Source organism: Salmo salar, chromosome ssa10 (assembly GCF_905237065.1).
Source record: "Salmo salar chromosome ssa10, Ssal_v3.1, whole genome shotgun sequence".
Classification (NCBI taxonomy): Eukaryota; Metazoa; Chordata; class Actinopteri; order Salmoniformes; family Salmonidae; genus Salmo; species Salmo salar.
In genome coordinates, this window is record NC_059451.1 from 103,521,879 (window position 1) to 103,539,017 (window position 17,139).

General features: G+C 43.3%; 1 protein-coding gene across 2 annotated transcripts in view; it reads right to left on the reverse strand.

Moving 5' to 3' along the window:
* LOC106561425 (early endosome antigen 1) overlaps positions 1-17,139 on the reverse strand; it is a 46,183-nt gene that overhangs the window by 12,324 nt on the left and 16,720 nt on the right. For both annotated transcript variants that reach the window (XM_014125388.2, XM_014125389.2), the window contains exons 7-16: positions 16,466-16,570; positions 15,148-15,269; positions 12,815-12,970; positions 6,796-6,912; positions 4,864-5,193; positions 4,460-4,609; positions 4,047-4,166; positions 2,682-2,885; positions 2,233-2,433; positions 1,926-2,039 (exon numbers count right to left, since the gene is read on the reverse strand). In XM_014125388.2, coding sequence (XP_013980863.1) covers positions 1,926-2,039; positions 2,233-2,433; positions 2,682-2,885; positions 4,047-4,166; positions 4,460-4,609; positions 4,864-5,193; positions 6,796-6,912; positions 12,815-12,970; positions 15,148-15,269; positions 16,466-16,570 — 1,619 coding nt within the window. The remainder of the gene's footprint in view (positions 1-1,925; positions 2,040-2,232; positions 2,434-2,681; positions 2,886-4,046; positions 4,167-4,459; positions 4,610-4,863; positions 5,194-6,795; positions 6,913-12,814; positions 12,971-15,147; positions 15,270-16,465; positions 16,571-17,139) is intronic.

Genomic DNA, 17,139 nt, shown 5'->3' on the forward strand with positions numbered 1-17,139 from the left:
GCTTCCTGGATTCCCCCAAGCAGCTGATTGGTCGGCCCCATTGCTAATTGGAGCTGACCCCTGCAGACGTGCATGTCAAAAGGACTGTTTTTGATTCTTTAAATTGTTTACTTGCGGTTGTAATTATTCTGTTTTTGTTCCCAGGGGGGAAGTAGAAGGCACCTTGGGAGTGCTTAGGCAAGAGGCCTGCGGGCATACATATACCCGTAGTATGTACTCTGTCTATGCACACTAGGTAAGAGCTGGGCAGACCATCACCTGTATTTTGGTTAGTGCGCCAGGTGGTGCTAGTTAGGTAAGTTGTGGGTAGGTAAGGTAGGAGAGGGGGCTCTTTAACTTGTACTTTCTTTGCTTTGGTTCCATCCAGCCCCTTTTCCCCAAATTACCGTGTGAAGGAATAAATTCAACGGTAATATTCTCTGTCTCAGTCATCCTTACCCGCACCTACAGTCACATACCTCTCTCACTCCACAGGGAGTTGAGTGTAGCAGGGTGTTGCGTTCCCTCCTCCAAGAGGCGTGCGTAACAGTAACATTGCAAAAATCTGAAACTTTCAGTCCAAAAATGACACAGAAAAATGTATCCAGGCTTTAGTCACTTCTAGATTAGACTACTGCAATGCTCTACTTTCCGGCTACACGGATAAAGCACTAAATAAACTTCAGTTATTGCTAAACACGGCTGCTAGAATCTTGACTAGAACCCCAAAATTTGGTCATATGTTCTCTCTCAATTCAAGGGGAATTATTGGCATGGGAAACATATAGTAACACTGCCAAAGCAAGTGAATTAGATAATATACAAAGTGAAATAAACAACAAAAATGAACAGTAAACACTACACTCAGAAGTTCCAAAAGAATAAAAGACATTACAAATGTCATATTATGTATATATACAGTGTTGTAACGATGTACAAATGGTTAAAGTACAAAAGGGAAAATAAATAAGCATAAATATGGGTTGTATTTACAATGGTGTTTGTTCTTCACTGGTTGACCTTTTCTTGTGGCAACAGGTCACAAATCTTGCTGCTGTGACGGCACACTGTGGTATTTCGCCCAGTAGATATGGGAGTTTATCAAAATCGTTTTTTTCCCGAGTTCTTTGTAATCTGAGGGAAATATGTGTCTCTAATATGGTCATACATTGGGCAGGAGGTTAGAAAGTGCAGCTTAGTTTCCACCTCATTTTGTCTCTCTCTCCCTCTCTCCTCAGGACTACCTGGCTTGATGACTCCTTGCTGTCCCCAGTCCACCTGGTCGTGCTGCTACTCCAGTTTCAACTGTTCTGCCTGCGGCTATGGAACCCTGACCTCTTCACCGGACATGCTACCTTGTCCCAGACCTGCTGTTTTCAACTCTCTAGAGACAGCAGGCGCGGTAGAAATACTCTGAATGATCGGCTATGAAAAACCAACTGACATTTACTCCTGAGGTGCTGACCTATTGCACCCTCTACAACCACTGACTTTTATTTGACCCTGCTGGTCATCTATGAACATCTTGGCCATGTTCTGTTATAATCGCCACCCGGCCCAGCCAGAAGAGGACTGGCCACCCCTCAGCCTAGGTTTCTTCCTAGGTTCCGGCCTTTCTAGGGAGTTTTTCCTAGCCACCGTGCTTCTACACCTGCATTGCTTGCTGTTTGGGGTTTTAGGCTGGGTTTCTGTACAGCACATTGTGACATCAGCTGATGGGCTTTAGAAACAAATTTGATTGATGCACTTTTAAAGAATTGGAATGGGGCCTAGCACTCAGATAGGGCATTTTGTCCCACAGATGCAGGTTCATTTGAGAAAAGAAGACAAATCAGTGATACATTATTATGTCAAGAGATGGGTCTCCATTGAATTAGTATTCTGGTAGATACTATATTCATCTAGCATGAGTATATTCTGCTGTTGTCATAAAACCAATGGCTGACCTGCTGCTTGTCCTGCAGTGCATGCTGGGCTGTCTCCAGGTGGTTCTCCAGGTCTACTCTCTGGGCTGCCTTGGCTGCCTCGGCCGACAGCAGCATCTCCGTCTTAGACTTCAACTGGGGAAACAAGACAACTTTTTTAGTGCCGGAATCTGGTTGAGTGGTTAACGCTCTGAACTCTGGGACACACACACCCCCCCCCCCCCCGTGATGGGGTTCTATCTGTGCCCCTATTCGTTTATCCCACTCTCCAGTCAATGGTAAAGGGATAGGAATAATATTTATCCATCCATCAGTCCATTCACCCTACCTGAGTGTCCAGTTGGATCACCTTCTCCCTATTCTCTGTCAGCTGGGCGTTCAGTTCCCCTAGAGAGGTCTCCACAGCCTGGGCTCGGTCCTGGGCCGCACGGAGGAGGCTCTTCTGCTCCTGCACCTGCTTGTGGAGATTGTCCTGAGCCTGCTTGTGGCTCTCCGATTGGTTCTTCAGCTTGTCTGTCAAGTGTGTGACCTAGAACCCCCAAAATATAAAGTGACAATGAGCTAAATCCCTCAGATCATGATTAGGCTATTGTATGTTTTTACTGTATCACATCAGTAGTGTTCTTTTTAACACAACACCTAAGCACACAAATTGAATAACAGAAATATACAGAACATCGTACTGCATTGTGTGTATGTGCGGGTGCGTCGGCATGCTGTATTAATTATGTATATGTCTTTCTGTGCATGTCCGTATGCGTGTGCTTTTGTTCCTACCTGCGTCTGTAGCGTGTGGTTCTTCTCCTGCAGCTGGTTGAGCACGGCCGTCTCTCCCTCCCCAGCCTGGATCTTGGCCACCAGGTCCTCCCTCTCAGCCTCCAGCTGGCTCACGCTGTCCTTGGTCTTCTGCAGCAGGGCCTCCAGGTTCTGGATCGTCTGGTCCTTGTCCCCGATCTGACGCAGCACCTGCTCCAGGTCATTCTAATAGGACATGGACGAAGAGGCAGAGGGAGACGAGTCAAACAAACATGTCTGAAGCATTGTTTCCCGAGAGCAGATTCATTAGTGTCATGCTTGCACCATTAATACAGCGAAAACTGCTTGTTTCTTACCCAAACAGTTCAAAAGATATTGACCCATTTACAGACGCAATGTTTTTTCTTCCCGGGGGGGGGGGGGCATTTTACATTCATAAACCATGTCGCGGGCTGTTCTAAAACTACTCGTGGGCGTATTTGTTTTACATTTTGTTAAGTAATGTTTGTTACCTCATTAGCTAGCTAACTAATAACCAGTATATCAAAACATTTTGGGGGCACAGAAAGAAAAATGGGATAGCTTCTTCAGAAGATAAATAATCATAGCAATGTCTTGCACGTCATCATCCCAAACTTGATGATCTTAAAGAGACAGTGTACAATTTTGAATGCAATGCCTCAATAGAAAAAGAGTGCTTTTCCATAATGTAGAATCTTAATACTCCACAATTTACTATTTCAATGACATGTATTTCTATCAACATTTTATATTGTTATAATAAACAAATTGACAGGGTTCCACATTCCTTTCTAGGGCACAACGTGCTTCTGAAGTAGATCTGAACGGCGCAGCGCTCTAAGACACTGCATCTCAGTGCAAGAGGCGTCAATACAGTTCCTGGTTCGAATCCAGGCTGTATCACATCCGGCCATGATTGGGAGTCCCATAGGGCGGCACACAATTGGCCCAGCGTCGTCCGGGTTTGGACTTGCCTAGTTAAATAAAGGTTAATAAAAATACAAATAAAAATGTCTCTGGTACTCCTTTTATGTTGTGCTCCTAATTTTTTTATTTATTGGGAGATCCCGTGCTACCAGTGGCATTTTAAATGTAGAGCCCTGGTCCTGGGTTGTGTTCATAAGGCCTCAGACAGAAAACAAATCGACTGAAACAGGATGGGACAACATGGACTTGTCCAATACAAAATGTTGTTTTCTGTTTCGTTAAGGTGCCATATTCAATAGAACCCTGTACTAATGTGTGTTGGGTGTTCTAGTGCTGAACATCCCTACACAGGTTCTACTATACACACAGTGGAAGAGGTGAGTTGTACTGACACGAAACCCTTTTCTTTAAGTTCCACGTTGACATGTCTGGTAGTACCTGTGCCTCTCTGAGCTTGGTGTTGGTGTTCTGCTGCAGGCCCTGGAGCTCCTGGTGTTGCTGCTTAGCTTTCTCCAGCTGGTGCTGCAGGTCCAACATCTTACTGCTGTTCTCCTTCAACTACAGCAGGACACACATATAGAGGTCAGTCCCAATACAGTACCTCAGTTTATGGCCTTATTCTGAAACCCCCCACCTAGAGAGACCCACTTCCACTAGACAGGCCAATCTATAAAAGAGCTTGTGCAACAATGCCAGGTCCTCATGTATCCATATACATCCTATAACAATATCGGTCTCTGTTCAACTCTACTGCTCCCATATAAATGAAGGGCCAATATGACCGATGCTCCACCTATCACAGGACATTGATTTGAATGTCGGCCTATATGAAACTCATGTGGTGTACCTACCTGTTCCTCTGAGCGGGACAGTTTGATCTGCAGGTCGGCGGTTTGCTGCTCACGGTCCTTCAGTTTCTCCCCAGAGAGCTGCCTCTGCTCCTTCAGACGGCCCTGCACCTCCCCCAGCTGACGCTCTGCCTCCAGGAGCTTAGCATGCAGCTACAATACAGGATGAGGAAGAGGAATAGGAGGAAGAGGGGGAAGAGTAGGTGGATGAGGTAGGCTGACAATTGATCAAAGACTTGTGTGTCTGAGTGTGTTAGATGATCGTGTGTGTCTCACCGGTATGTGTGTGACCTGTGTGTGCGGATGTGTGTGTGTGTGTGTGGTTGACCTGAATACGTGGGTGTGTGTGTGGATGGCCACGTGTGTTTGTGCGTGTCTGACGTGTGGGTGCCCGTGTCACTACTAACCTGGTTGATCTCACTCTGCTGCACCAGGCCCTGGCTCTCCCTCTCCTCCCTCTGCTGCTGCAGCTGCTTCCTCTCTGCCTTTACCTCCCCATGCTTGGCCTCCAGCTCAGCCACCTCCCTCCGGAGCCTCCCAACCTCCTCCCCCAGCTCTGCTTGGGCTCTCTGCAGGCTGGCTTCAGCCCCTGCCACCCGGGCCTGGAGCTCTTGCACCTCCATCTCTGTCTGGTGCAGGGTGGCCTGGGCTGTCTTCTTGGAGGCCTGCTCAGCCCCCAGGCAGTCCTCCAGCTCCTGGAACTCCTTCTCCCTGCGCCCAAGCGTCTCTGAAAGCATCTGGGGGAGGGAACCAGAGGGGGAATAGTGATTAGTGATTATGGTCCTGTGTAACTCACTTGGTAAGAGTGTGGAGCTAGCAACGCCAAGGTTACGGGTTCAATTCCGGGCAGGGATCATAAATGCAAGTTGCTTTGGACAAAAGAGTCTGCTAAATGGCCTACAGGTTGTGGAGAACTTGAGTTTCAGAACGTTTTGAAAGACAGAAATAAATATGCCGAACAGATTAGCATAAGGGGCGATCTGCTAGAGGGCGTATGAACCTTCCGTCTTCAGATTTCGAGGTGATGTGTAATGGAAAGTATTATACACACCCTTAGAATAGATGCCATCGGGAGATGTTTACCAAAGTGAGGATATGAGGATTCATTTAATAGGACTCTAATTAACAGCTCAGTACCCGTTAGGCAAAACAAAACATACAGATGCCATCTCACGTATCATAGTGACGTTGGTCGTTCAACCTCTGAAAAGAACACTGCATCCTTACAGACCTGCATGCAAGGCAGAGCAAGGGGAAATTAGATTTCTGAGCACATGTTTTTACAACAGGTTCTTGAATACCGGGGTGTGTGTGTGTGTAGTAAACTTGGCACAAGGGCGATGAAAGAATACAATGGTGTTAATGACAGTGCTGCTGAGTGTGACAGGGACATAAAACACCCACACACAGATCATTTTCCCCTCCGCTCTCCAGTCCTCCTCCTGTCCCACAGCACCTGAGCCTCTTCTTTCAACACCTCTGTCCATCCCTCTCCTTCCAATGTCCTTGTTTAAACCTTTGCATGTCTCTCCCCATCTGTCTTTCTGCATATTTTCTATCTCCACACTTCCCCCTCCCCTCTCTCTGGGTTTCCCACTTTATATACAACATACCTCTCTCTCCAGTATCTACCTCTTCTCTTTATTTTTACCCAACTGTCCTCTCTCTGTTCTCTGTTTAAACAATACATCCCATCTCATTTCCTGGTTGTGGGTGGTCCTAGCAGCGCATGTGTGTATCCAGTCTCCATGCAGACAAGCTGATTTACATTTCATTATACTCTCGGAACCAGGGAAGTCACATTGAGATTTTTTCAACTGAGAGCCTGGGTGGAAGGTCTGTGGTGGCTACCTTTCTAATCACCCCTCTCTCCCAGACACCGACTTGGGAGATGGAGAGCAGCTGTGCCGGCAGCACAACCAACAGGGCAGGGGTATGGCAGATATGAACCACTGCTGGTTTAATTATAGGCCTGTGTGTGTTTTGTCAACATGTCGATGTTGCCAATGAAAGCTCATCTCAGGCTGGTGACAGCAGAGCAGTGTGATGAGAAGGTGGTACGTGAGGAAGCTGGGTTAATTAAGAGACTAAAATAATTGCCTGGCAAGGCTGGCATATTTTTACATGTCTATTGGTCAGGTTGCACATCCTACAGTGTGAGTGCTTGTATTTCATCCGTTGTTACGATTGTAAAGCTATTAAACGATCAAAGTGTCTTTACGGGAGGTGAATTTGTGATGATGGTGACATGGACTGATGGAGCATCGATTAAACTATGGGAGGGGAAGTACTAGTTGTTGGTGTGTGTGTGTGTGTGTGTGTGTGTGAGTGAGAGAGACCTGGCTCTGTTGCTGCAGGTTGTTCAGAGAGCTCTGTAGTTGGTGGATCTGCTGGGTGTACACTGCTGCCTCCTGAGGTCCCTTCTCTAGCTCTGCCTTCAGCTGAGAGATGGTCATCTGGAACACACAAAATCAATGTGAGACACTTTACTTTGTTTACATTAAAAAACATTCACATGCCATGTGCTAGATTCTGGTCGAGTGGTCAGTAGGACTTCACATACCCACTGGCGACTGGGCTTTAAGCACTGTCTTGGAATTTTATAAAGAATGCTTTTTAAAACATACAATCTACCTGCAGTGAAGCTGCTCAACATTTACATTACATTCAGTAATCTAGCAGACACTCCCATCCAGAGCGACCCACAGGAGCAACCGGGGTACAGTGCCCCGCCCTAGAGCACATGGACAGATCTCCCACCAAGTACAATCGGCCACCGGCCCAAGCTCCCAACCATCAACCATCCAAGATCGTCCCCCCAAGTGCTGCCCCTGAACCATCTGAGACCCCCCACCCTCCCGAAATACCTTCCCCTCGACCTTGTTACTTACAACCTCGTGCTAATCACATTAGCCTACGTTAGCTCAACCGTCCCGTGGAAGGAACACCGATCTCGAAGTTTTAATGAGCCAAGTCTGTTTTTACATCACTTTCATATTCAAAAGGGTCCATCTTCCTTGCGGATCATTCCTGACTGTTTGCACATTCGCATCGACATTTTTGTTAATTAGTATCATCACACCTTTTGAGTTCCTTTGTCCATGACAGAAACTTATTTCACCGCCCCATTCCAACTTATTTTCACCCCGCTCCTCCGCACACTCCACTGGCTTCCAGTTGAAGCTCGCATCTGCTACAAGACCATGGTGCTTGCCTACGGAGCTGTGAAGGGAACGGCACCTCCGTACCATCAGGCTCTGATCAGGCCCTACACCCAAACAAGGGCACTGCGTTCATCCACCTCTGGCCTGCTGGCCCCCCTACCTCTGCGGAAGCACAGTTCCCGCTCAGCCCAGTCAAAACTGTTCGCTGCCCTGGCACCCCAATGGTGGAACAAGCTCCCTCACGACGCCAGGACAGCGGAGTCAATCACCACCTTCCGTAGACACCTGAAACCCCACCTCTTTAAGGAATACCTGGGATAGGATATAGTAATCCTTCTGACCCCCCCCCAAAAAAGATATAGATGTACTATTGTAAAGTGGTTGTTCCACTGGATATCATAAGGTGAATACACCAATTTGTAAGTCGCTCTGGATAAGAGCGTCTGCTAAATGACGTAAATGTAAATCTCAAGTTGTAGAGTGAGTTTCCTGTAAACAGTATATTTTATATTCCTTTTCTTTTAGCCACATCAAGACTGATTGTCTTTTCTTATAATTGTAACAATTTAGCAGATAAGTGACTATACTTATTTCATCCTTTACCATAGTTAGACACAATTCTCAGTCTAAATTTACAATAATTAGTGGTTGTAAAATTACTGCCATAAGAGGTATAATGACTAAATAAATAATAGCCCATACAATTTGCATGGCTGAGTGTCTGTGTGTGTAACATGAAGTGGCCATAGCCTTAATATTCAGGATTATAATTGTAATTTATATTGTATAAATATCATAGTTGCATTAAACATTATTTTAAAAGCATTCACTTGGCAAGCCAGCAAGCTTACAGAGCATCCATACAGTACGAAGAGAGAGTCGAGCAAAGGCATAACAACTAATAGGCAGTCATATACACACAAACATACATACAGGCAGCAGAGATACCTAAAATAAATAAACCCCATTTCTGACAACTAAATAGTCAGTGAAACATTCATCCATAAAATTGAGAGGAGATTGAGGTGCCCGAGTAAAACAGCAATGCTTTACCTCCAGTTTACAGATCTTCAAGAAAGGGAAAAGGGAGAATTGGGTGAGGAGGAGTGGAAGCAAAGGTTGGGAAGGGAAAGAGACAAAGCAGAGGTAAGCACTAGTAGACAAACAACACATGAGCCTAGAAAAACACAGAAACCCACAGAGAAGTGACCAACGGTTTGCTCACCAGGTTTGAGCTGAGCAAGGCACTCAGAGATTAGGTGATTTGTTTCAATCATCTCAACATTCAACCAACTGGTTGTCATTGAAGGGATCTACTTCAGCCGGGGCGGATGGTAGTGTAGTCTATCGCAGGTAAAACAGGTTATGGACATGTGGTGGTGCAGTCTAGCACAGGTAGGAAAGGGGTGGATGGGTAATGTAGTCTACTAGCCCATGTAGGACTACAGGATGAGCCAGGCAAGATCTCCATGAACCTAGGAGCTTTGTTCACGATTCATTATTCAGTTATAAAAGCCATGTGATTCCATGACAGTAGTGACCTTTAAGAAAATGCATTCATATGTAAAGTACTTCAGATTTTTATAAACTGAAGTGATGAAAGCTGTAATCTATCAGGAGAGCCAATTGAAAGTAGTCTGCGTGTGTGTGCGCGCGCGCGCTTAAAGCAAATTTAGCATATTTCCGCCAAATAATTTATGTTTCGACTGCAGTTGTTGTAAACAGAAAACACAGAACAAGAGGCTGATGCGTCACCCAGGAGAACCAGTGAGATTCTAAACTATTGTCCCAAGCAGTCAACTCACCACAACAGCAGTGCTCATTTATTAATTACAGCTGAAGGCTATTTCATAATTAAAACACCAGAACAAGCGATTAGTGCTTTTTTAGGTGGATTTCAGTTAGATAGTTAACGAATCATCAGTTTTCAATGATTTAAAAACAACTATGCATAGTGCAATTAATGTTTGTGGGTTGAATGCTGTAACACAGAATAAAACAATTACTAAAAGTCCCATAATGGTAGTGACTGCCCATTACTGCTGATCACTTAAACATCATTTTTTCACATTACTTTAATAAAATATTTCAGCTGTTGCATATATTACATTTGGTTTATTTGATGATTTTATTATTTCATTCCAAGTCATCATCTCATCTCTATAGAGCTGCTTCCTATGCTGTCTGACAAAAATCACTATTTTGGTAGTTCTTCAAAGTAAATAAGGCATACTTTTATGACTGCTGAATACCAACTATCAATCACTTAGATCATGTAAATTCAGGTAGAGATACCTCGAAGCAATTGCTCGCTGTCCCTCTCGATCACACATTCTTCTGTCTCTTCTCTCCATGTCTGCCCCACACAGATCAGACAAGTAGGTGCGCAATGGATGATGGTCATTGTAGTTTATTACCAAGTTTTCTAGACTAAACTATATAGAATATTGGCGTGTTGGAAACTACAACTCCCTACTACATCGCACAGTTCAGGCTTGATCTGATTTATCTCTAGAGAAACTGCCCATTGAGTTCACAGAAAAATACAGAATTAAATGGAATTCAAATAATTAAACTGACGGCAGTCAATTAGTTGTTTAAAAACTGAAAACTCCCCAGAAATGTAGGTCAATCGCTCAGCACTTGAGCCAAGGTCTTTTAATATTCTAATGTCTTATTCATTCAGTCCCTCGTTGTGCAGTTAAATATATCAACCAAAGGTCTGTATTGCAGTCCAGAGAGGAGACGGATGGGGAATGGCAGAAAGAGGGAAAGAGATGGAGGGGGGTGTAAGCAGACACGCTTCATCCAAAATTGCACCCTATTCCCTGTTTAGTGCACTGTTTTTGAACAGGGCCCAAAACTAGTACACAATGTAGGAAATAGGGTGGCAATAATGATGAAGCCATAGTTATAGAAAAACTCCCTCCTAATCTTCTCCTTCCAACGCCTTATGGGTTCAGTAATGCAGGAAATATCGCTGAATTATGCAGACAGACACACACCGCAGGATTGGGAAAGGGAGTTCAAGCATCCCTTTATTAAAAACATTGAATATGAAGGTTATTTTAGTCAATCAAGAGCTTGTTAAAAAGGACCATCTTAAGTATTTAGTATTTAATAAGATCCCTTTTAGCTTCTGCCAAATGTACAATATGTACACTACTGCAAAAATACAATATAACAATGCGTGGGCGTGCGTAGTGTGTGTGTTTTTTTGGTTTTACTATCCTTGTGGGGACCAGAAGACCTCACAATGATAGTCAAACAAGGCTAATTGGGACAGGTGGGGACTTTTTGCAAGTCCCCACAAGGAAAAGGGCTATTTTAGGCTTAGGGGTTAGGTTTACAATTAGGGAGGAGAAATAGGGTTAGGGTTTAGTTAGGATTAGGTTAAAAGGGAAAATTGGATTTTGAATGGGAAGCAACTGTTTGGTCCCCACAAGGATAGTAAAACAAATGTGTCTCTTCACAGTACGTGTTGTTCTATATTTTTTCATCAGATTTTACTGAGAGCTTGAGTTACCTGATGTGGAAGAGTTCCATGTGGTCAAGGCTCTATGTGGTACTGTTCATTTCCCAGCCTCTGTTCTGGACTTAGGGACTGTGAAGAGGCATGTCTTGTGGGTTATGTATGGGTGTCTGAGCTGTGTGTTAGCTGTTTGAACACACAGATCGGTGCTTTCAACACATCAATACTTCTCACAAAAGACAGATGCATTCAATCTCTCCTCTACTTTAAGCGAAGAGAGATTGACATGCATGTTCTTGATATAAGCCATCCGTGTTTACATTTAAGGCCCAGCCATTCTGCTCTGTTCTGGGCCAACTGTAATTTACCCATGTCCTTCTTTGCAACATTTGACCATATAAGTGGGCAGTAGTCCAGGTGTGATAAAACTAGGGCCTGTAGGACTTGTTTGGTTAATTGTGATGTCAAGAAAGCAGAGACGCACTTTATCACAGCCAGATCTCTCCCCATCTTAGCAACCATTGGGTCAATATGTTTTGACAATGTCAGTTTACAATCTAGGGTTCCACCAGGCAGTTTAGTCTCCTCACGTTGCTCAGTTGATACATGATACATTACAAGATTTAGATAAGGTTTAGGGCTTTTGATATATTAAAGGACTAGCTTATTATCAGCCACCCATTCTACAACTGACTACAGCTCTTTGTTAAGGGTTGCAGTGATTTCACTTAATGTGGTAGCTGATGTGTATAATGCTGAGTCATCAGCATACATAGACACACAGGCTTTAAGGCTAGTGGTAGGTCATTAGTAAAAATATAAAAAAGGAAAGGACCAAGACATATGCCTTGAAGTATACCACACTCTACTTGGTTTAAATTAGGGAGGTTTCAATGAAAGAAAACCCTCTGTGTTCTGTTAGATAGGTAGCTCTCAATCCACGATTTGGCAGACGATAAAGCCATCACATGCTTTTTTCAGCAGCTGATTATGATTGATAATGCAAAAAGCTGCACTGAAGTCAAACAAAACAGCTCCTAAAATCATATAAGTATTCTGAAAGTCTGTTGTTAATTTGTTTACTGTGAAATAGCATTGTATCTGTTCAAACACAATTTCTCCCAAAAATGTACTACGGGTCGGTAGTAAGCTGATTGGTCAGCTGTTTGAACCAGTAAATTATGCTTTGCTATTCTTGAGTAGCTGAATGACTTGTGCTTCCCTCCAGGCCTGAGGACGCATACATTCCTGTAAGCTCAGATTGAAGAGAATAGGAGTGGCAATACAGTAGGTGCTAGGTGCGGGAAAGCCAGTGGAATATCTAATCAGTGTTTACGACCAGGCAAAGGTTGTAGAATGAGAGTAAAGGCCATCTGTTTTATTTACAAATGGTTAAACAATCACAACTTCATATCCACTTGGACACCCCTTCTATGATGTAAAGAATGTGATAAACAATTGTGAAAGGGCATATAAAACCTTTCCTTTTTAATTCACAGAGGTTCCTGACTGTATGACAGTGTGTATGTGTGTGTTTAACCATTATTAGAAGCATGTTTACCAGTCTCCCTTGTGCAAGAAGAGGAGCTAATCACTAGTTGACTAACTGCCCTAAACCTTTGGGCCTGCCTTGCACTGAGGGATAGTGAAGATACTAGCAGTACATACTGGACCAGTAACATAAAACTAAACCAAGATGGGCCATTCCCCCTGCAGCCTTACCTCTGAGGTGGTGTGGACAGCCTGCAGCTGCTCGTATTGGCTCTTGAGGCGTACCGACTCCTCCTCCCTCTCACGTGTCATGTTGTCCATCAATGTCTGCACCTGGATCAGCTCCTTCTGCAGTACCTCCATGTCCTCAACTCCCGGCCGCTGCAGCTAGGGGGAAGCAGAGAGAGCAGAGGTTAGGGCAGAAATTTGGGGCATCAAAGAGGGGTTAGGAGTTACTGGACCACTTTAGGGTTAGGATGTAGGTTTGGGGTGAAAATAGAAAAAGGAAAGTGGGGAATTGTGTTGCTGGCAGTATAGGGTTCATAACATCATAAGCGCCCTTTTCTTAAATAAGACTTTGTTCTTAACTGACTGGCCTTGTTAAATAAAGGTTACATTCTGCCCACTCCTATGACATAGAAATTAATGACATAAATTAAAACGATATAACTTATCTAGGTAGAGATGGTAACCACAGAAATCCCGGTCCTGAATAGTTCCTTCCTCAAGACTAGTTCTACTTCCTTCATCATAAAATACCTGGTTATATACACTTTACTTTGTTAAGACAACTCTAGTCCTCTTTCAAAAAATAATAATTATCTATGTATCCATAAAAGTGAAGACATGACCCTATTAGGGGTGAACATCTATGAAGGCTCCAGAATATCCGAACAGACAACAAATTGGCTTAATTTCAGTGCATTTCAGTTTGTTCTCTTTGTTGACAAATGGTTACTTTTTTTTTTTTTTTTTTACACATTTTAGTCATTTAGCAGACGCTCTTATCCAGAGTGACTTACAGTAGTGAATGCATACATTTCATGCTTTTTTGTTGTTGTACTGGGCCCCCGTGGGAATCGAACCCTCAGCCCTGGCGTTGCACACACCATGCTGGCATTGCAAACACCATGCTCTACCAACAGCCACAGGGAAGCTGGTTCTCGAAAACTCAGTAAACATAATTGGATGTTGGGCTAACAGGGGTATGAACATCGAAAAGTAAAAACTGTTACACGAAATTGGGATCAGAATTTTTTATTTTTTTAAATAAATAAATTACGGTGCAGTTATCACAAAACCTTTTCCATGTTATAGCCTAACTAAACAATAGGCTTTAAAGGCCTGGGGAAAGTTGTGCAATTTAAATGTAAACAGCATAGTGGGTCAATTTCTAAGAGCAACAACAAAGAGTGTTGAAGCATGAGGCTCTGTTGCCCTGGCTACCATGCTGTGAACAGCATGAAGCAAGCCCATGCAAACACGCAGATACAGTGTGTGACTGTGTGAGAGCAAAGTGTTGCATCTCGCTCATTTCAATTTCCTAGCCTATTCATTGAAGTTGCAAGACATTGCCATTCAAGAAATTGCATTCCATTGCGAGATACCACTTTTGATTGCTGATAGACAGGCCTAGTGCAAGGTTGAATCTGACTGCCTGGTGGCCGACCTGCCTATACTGTGCCCCTCCCCTCTTTCTCCGTCCCTTGCTAGCTTGCTATGAAAGATGCAAGCGTTTGTGTTCTCGGATATACGGCAACTAATCAGTCTCCTCCATTCCAAAGATACTGAATCTTAGGAGCCGATTCCTGGCGGAATCTAATACTGAATCTGAGGAGCCGATTCCTTAGGAGCCGAATCTAATCTTGACACTCCGAAATGGGAGTTGACCTGCAAGAAGTCGAGGAATCTATTCGTTGGGAGTCGACTCTCGACCCCTACGTCATTGTCGTTAACAGTTGGAAAAACGGCAGAGAAAGACAAGCGACAGCAGCGAAGTCCTGTACGGCAATACTTTGAGAAATGAGAAGGAAATGAATGCTTTGCAGGGTGAAATTGAGTTACAGTAATGGTAGTACAGGTGAAATGTTAAACCATCTGAAAGCGACGCCCTGTGAGACCCAAACCGTTGCTGGCAGCAGTGCAGCTGCATTGTGAATTGACGTGGAATTGTATGAATTTTTCCTTTATCGTTGTAATGGAAAACCGATACATTTAATTTTAAACATTAAGAAAAATGTTCATTTTGTCACATCCCTATTTACTAACAGGTAATGAGTAAGCGGTGAAAATAACACCCTGGAAAAAGTTTCATCTGGGAGTAAAATATAGGTTACATGCAAATTATTATCAGTGCTCATCAATGAACGTTTACTTATTGTAAAATATTGTACAACAGTGTGTTAATATTTTAGTGCACTGTGACATGTCCATAGCTGTACAGTATGTATAGAAAGTGTCCTACCTGTATGTGTGCCTGAGTGTGTGTACACTTAAACGCATGACTGTGCATGTGTATGCTTTTAGGTATGCATGTCTGTGTGTATGCAGTCTGTGTTAGTTACCAGTTGTGTGTGTAGCCGGTCCTTGTCCTGCCTCTCTCTCTGCAGCTCCTGTATCAGGTTGGCCAGCCTCTGGTCTGCAGCCTCCCTCAGGCTCTTTTCCTCATCATAACGAGACTTGATGTCTGTCAGGGTCACCAACATACCCATGTTAAATTGAATATCCCTTCACGGAACAAAGTATCAAATCTATCCATTCATCTTCCATCCTAACCTCTGAGCTAGTCACTGTACTATACCTGCCTATGGAACATTACACAATGTATAGTGACATTAAATGGTTGTTCAGTCAAAGCAGCTTTAGATGAGCTAAATTAACTACAGTGAGCTCCAAAAGTACTGGGACAGTGACATGTTTTGGTATTTTGGCTCTATACTGCACTGTCAGCTTTAATTTTAGGGTATTTTCATCCATATCATTTCGAAATTACAGTACTTTTTGTCCATTTTAGGGCACCAAAAGTATTGGTACAAATTCACTTATATGTGTATTAATGATTACATCAAGCTTGTGACTCTACAAACTTGTTGGATGCATTTTCTGTTTGTTTTGGTTGCGTTTCAGATTATTTTGTGCCCAATAGAAATTAAATGGTAAATAATGTAGTGTAATTTGATAATGATGAGTGAGAAAGTTAGATGCACAAATATCACATCCACAAAACTTGCTAACGTCTCACCATTACAATAACAGGGAGGTTAGCATTTTTATCCGTAATCATGGTAGCATCCACATTAATGTAGACGCATATAAAATATTATATTCTTATTTACAATAAAAGTGACAAAATGACATTATTTACCATTAATTTCAATAGGGCACAGAATAATCTGAAACACAACAAAAACAAACAGCAAATGCATCCAACAACTTTGTAGTCACAAGTTTGTCGTAATCATTGCATACTAGGAAAATGGGACCAAATACTAAACTTCTGACTACGTTAATACACAAGTGAATTTGTCCTAATAATTCTGGTCCCCTAAAAAATGCTGTACTTTCTAAACGGTTCACCCGATATGGATGAAAATACCCTCAAATTAAAAGGTGACAGTCTGCACTTTAACCTCTTCGTCACTGTATCATTTCAAATCTAACGTGCTGGAGAACAGCGCGAAAACAACAACAAATGTGTCACAGTCTCAATACTTTTGGAGCTCACTGTATATCTCAGACTCCACTGAACACAACATATTCACAATATGACCCAGATACGAAGTGTGGAGAAGAATATCCAATATGGTTTCTAACGGAGCAGCCAGCAGCACAGTCACACAGACTGTGGATTTAAAGATAGCTGCCAGGCCGCCACACACTAACCCACTATCTCTGTGGCCAGCTGGGCAGCCTTCTGCTCCAACAGGTCTTTCATCTGCGTGATGTTAAACTTCTCCATCTCTGCCTGGTTCAGCTTAACCGCCAGGGCTGCACAGAGAAACGCAAAGGAATGAGCATCAAGAAGAAAAGTAACAATTCAAGAACTGGTTCGTGATCGTTTGAACATACCATAACACAACACTGTGCAAGGGAAAATGAAAAACAGACATTTCTTATTGGACGATTACATATAAACTCAGCAGAAAAAGAAACATCCTCTCACTGTCAACTGCGTTCATTTTCAGCAAACTTAACAAGTGTAAATATTTGTATGAACATAAGATTCAACAACTGAGACAAACTGAACAAGTTCCACAGACATGTGACTAACAGAAATGGAATAGTAACAGTCAATGCAGAAGTAACAAAAGTAAACAAAAGTAACAGTCAATGCAGCTGGTGGCCACACCAGATGCTAAGTACTGCAATGCATCTACTCCTCATGGACTGCACCAGATTTGCCAGTTCTTGCTGAGAGATGTTGCCCCACTCTTCCACCAAGGCACCTGCAAGTTCCCGGACATTTCTGGGGGGAATGGCCCTAGCCCTCACCCTCCGATCCAACAGTTCCCAGACGTGCTCAATGGGATTGAGATCCGGGCTCTTCGCTGGCCATG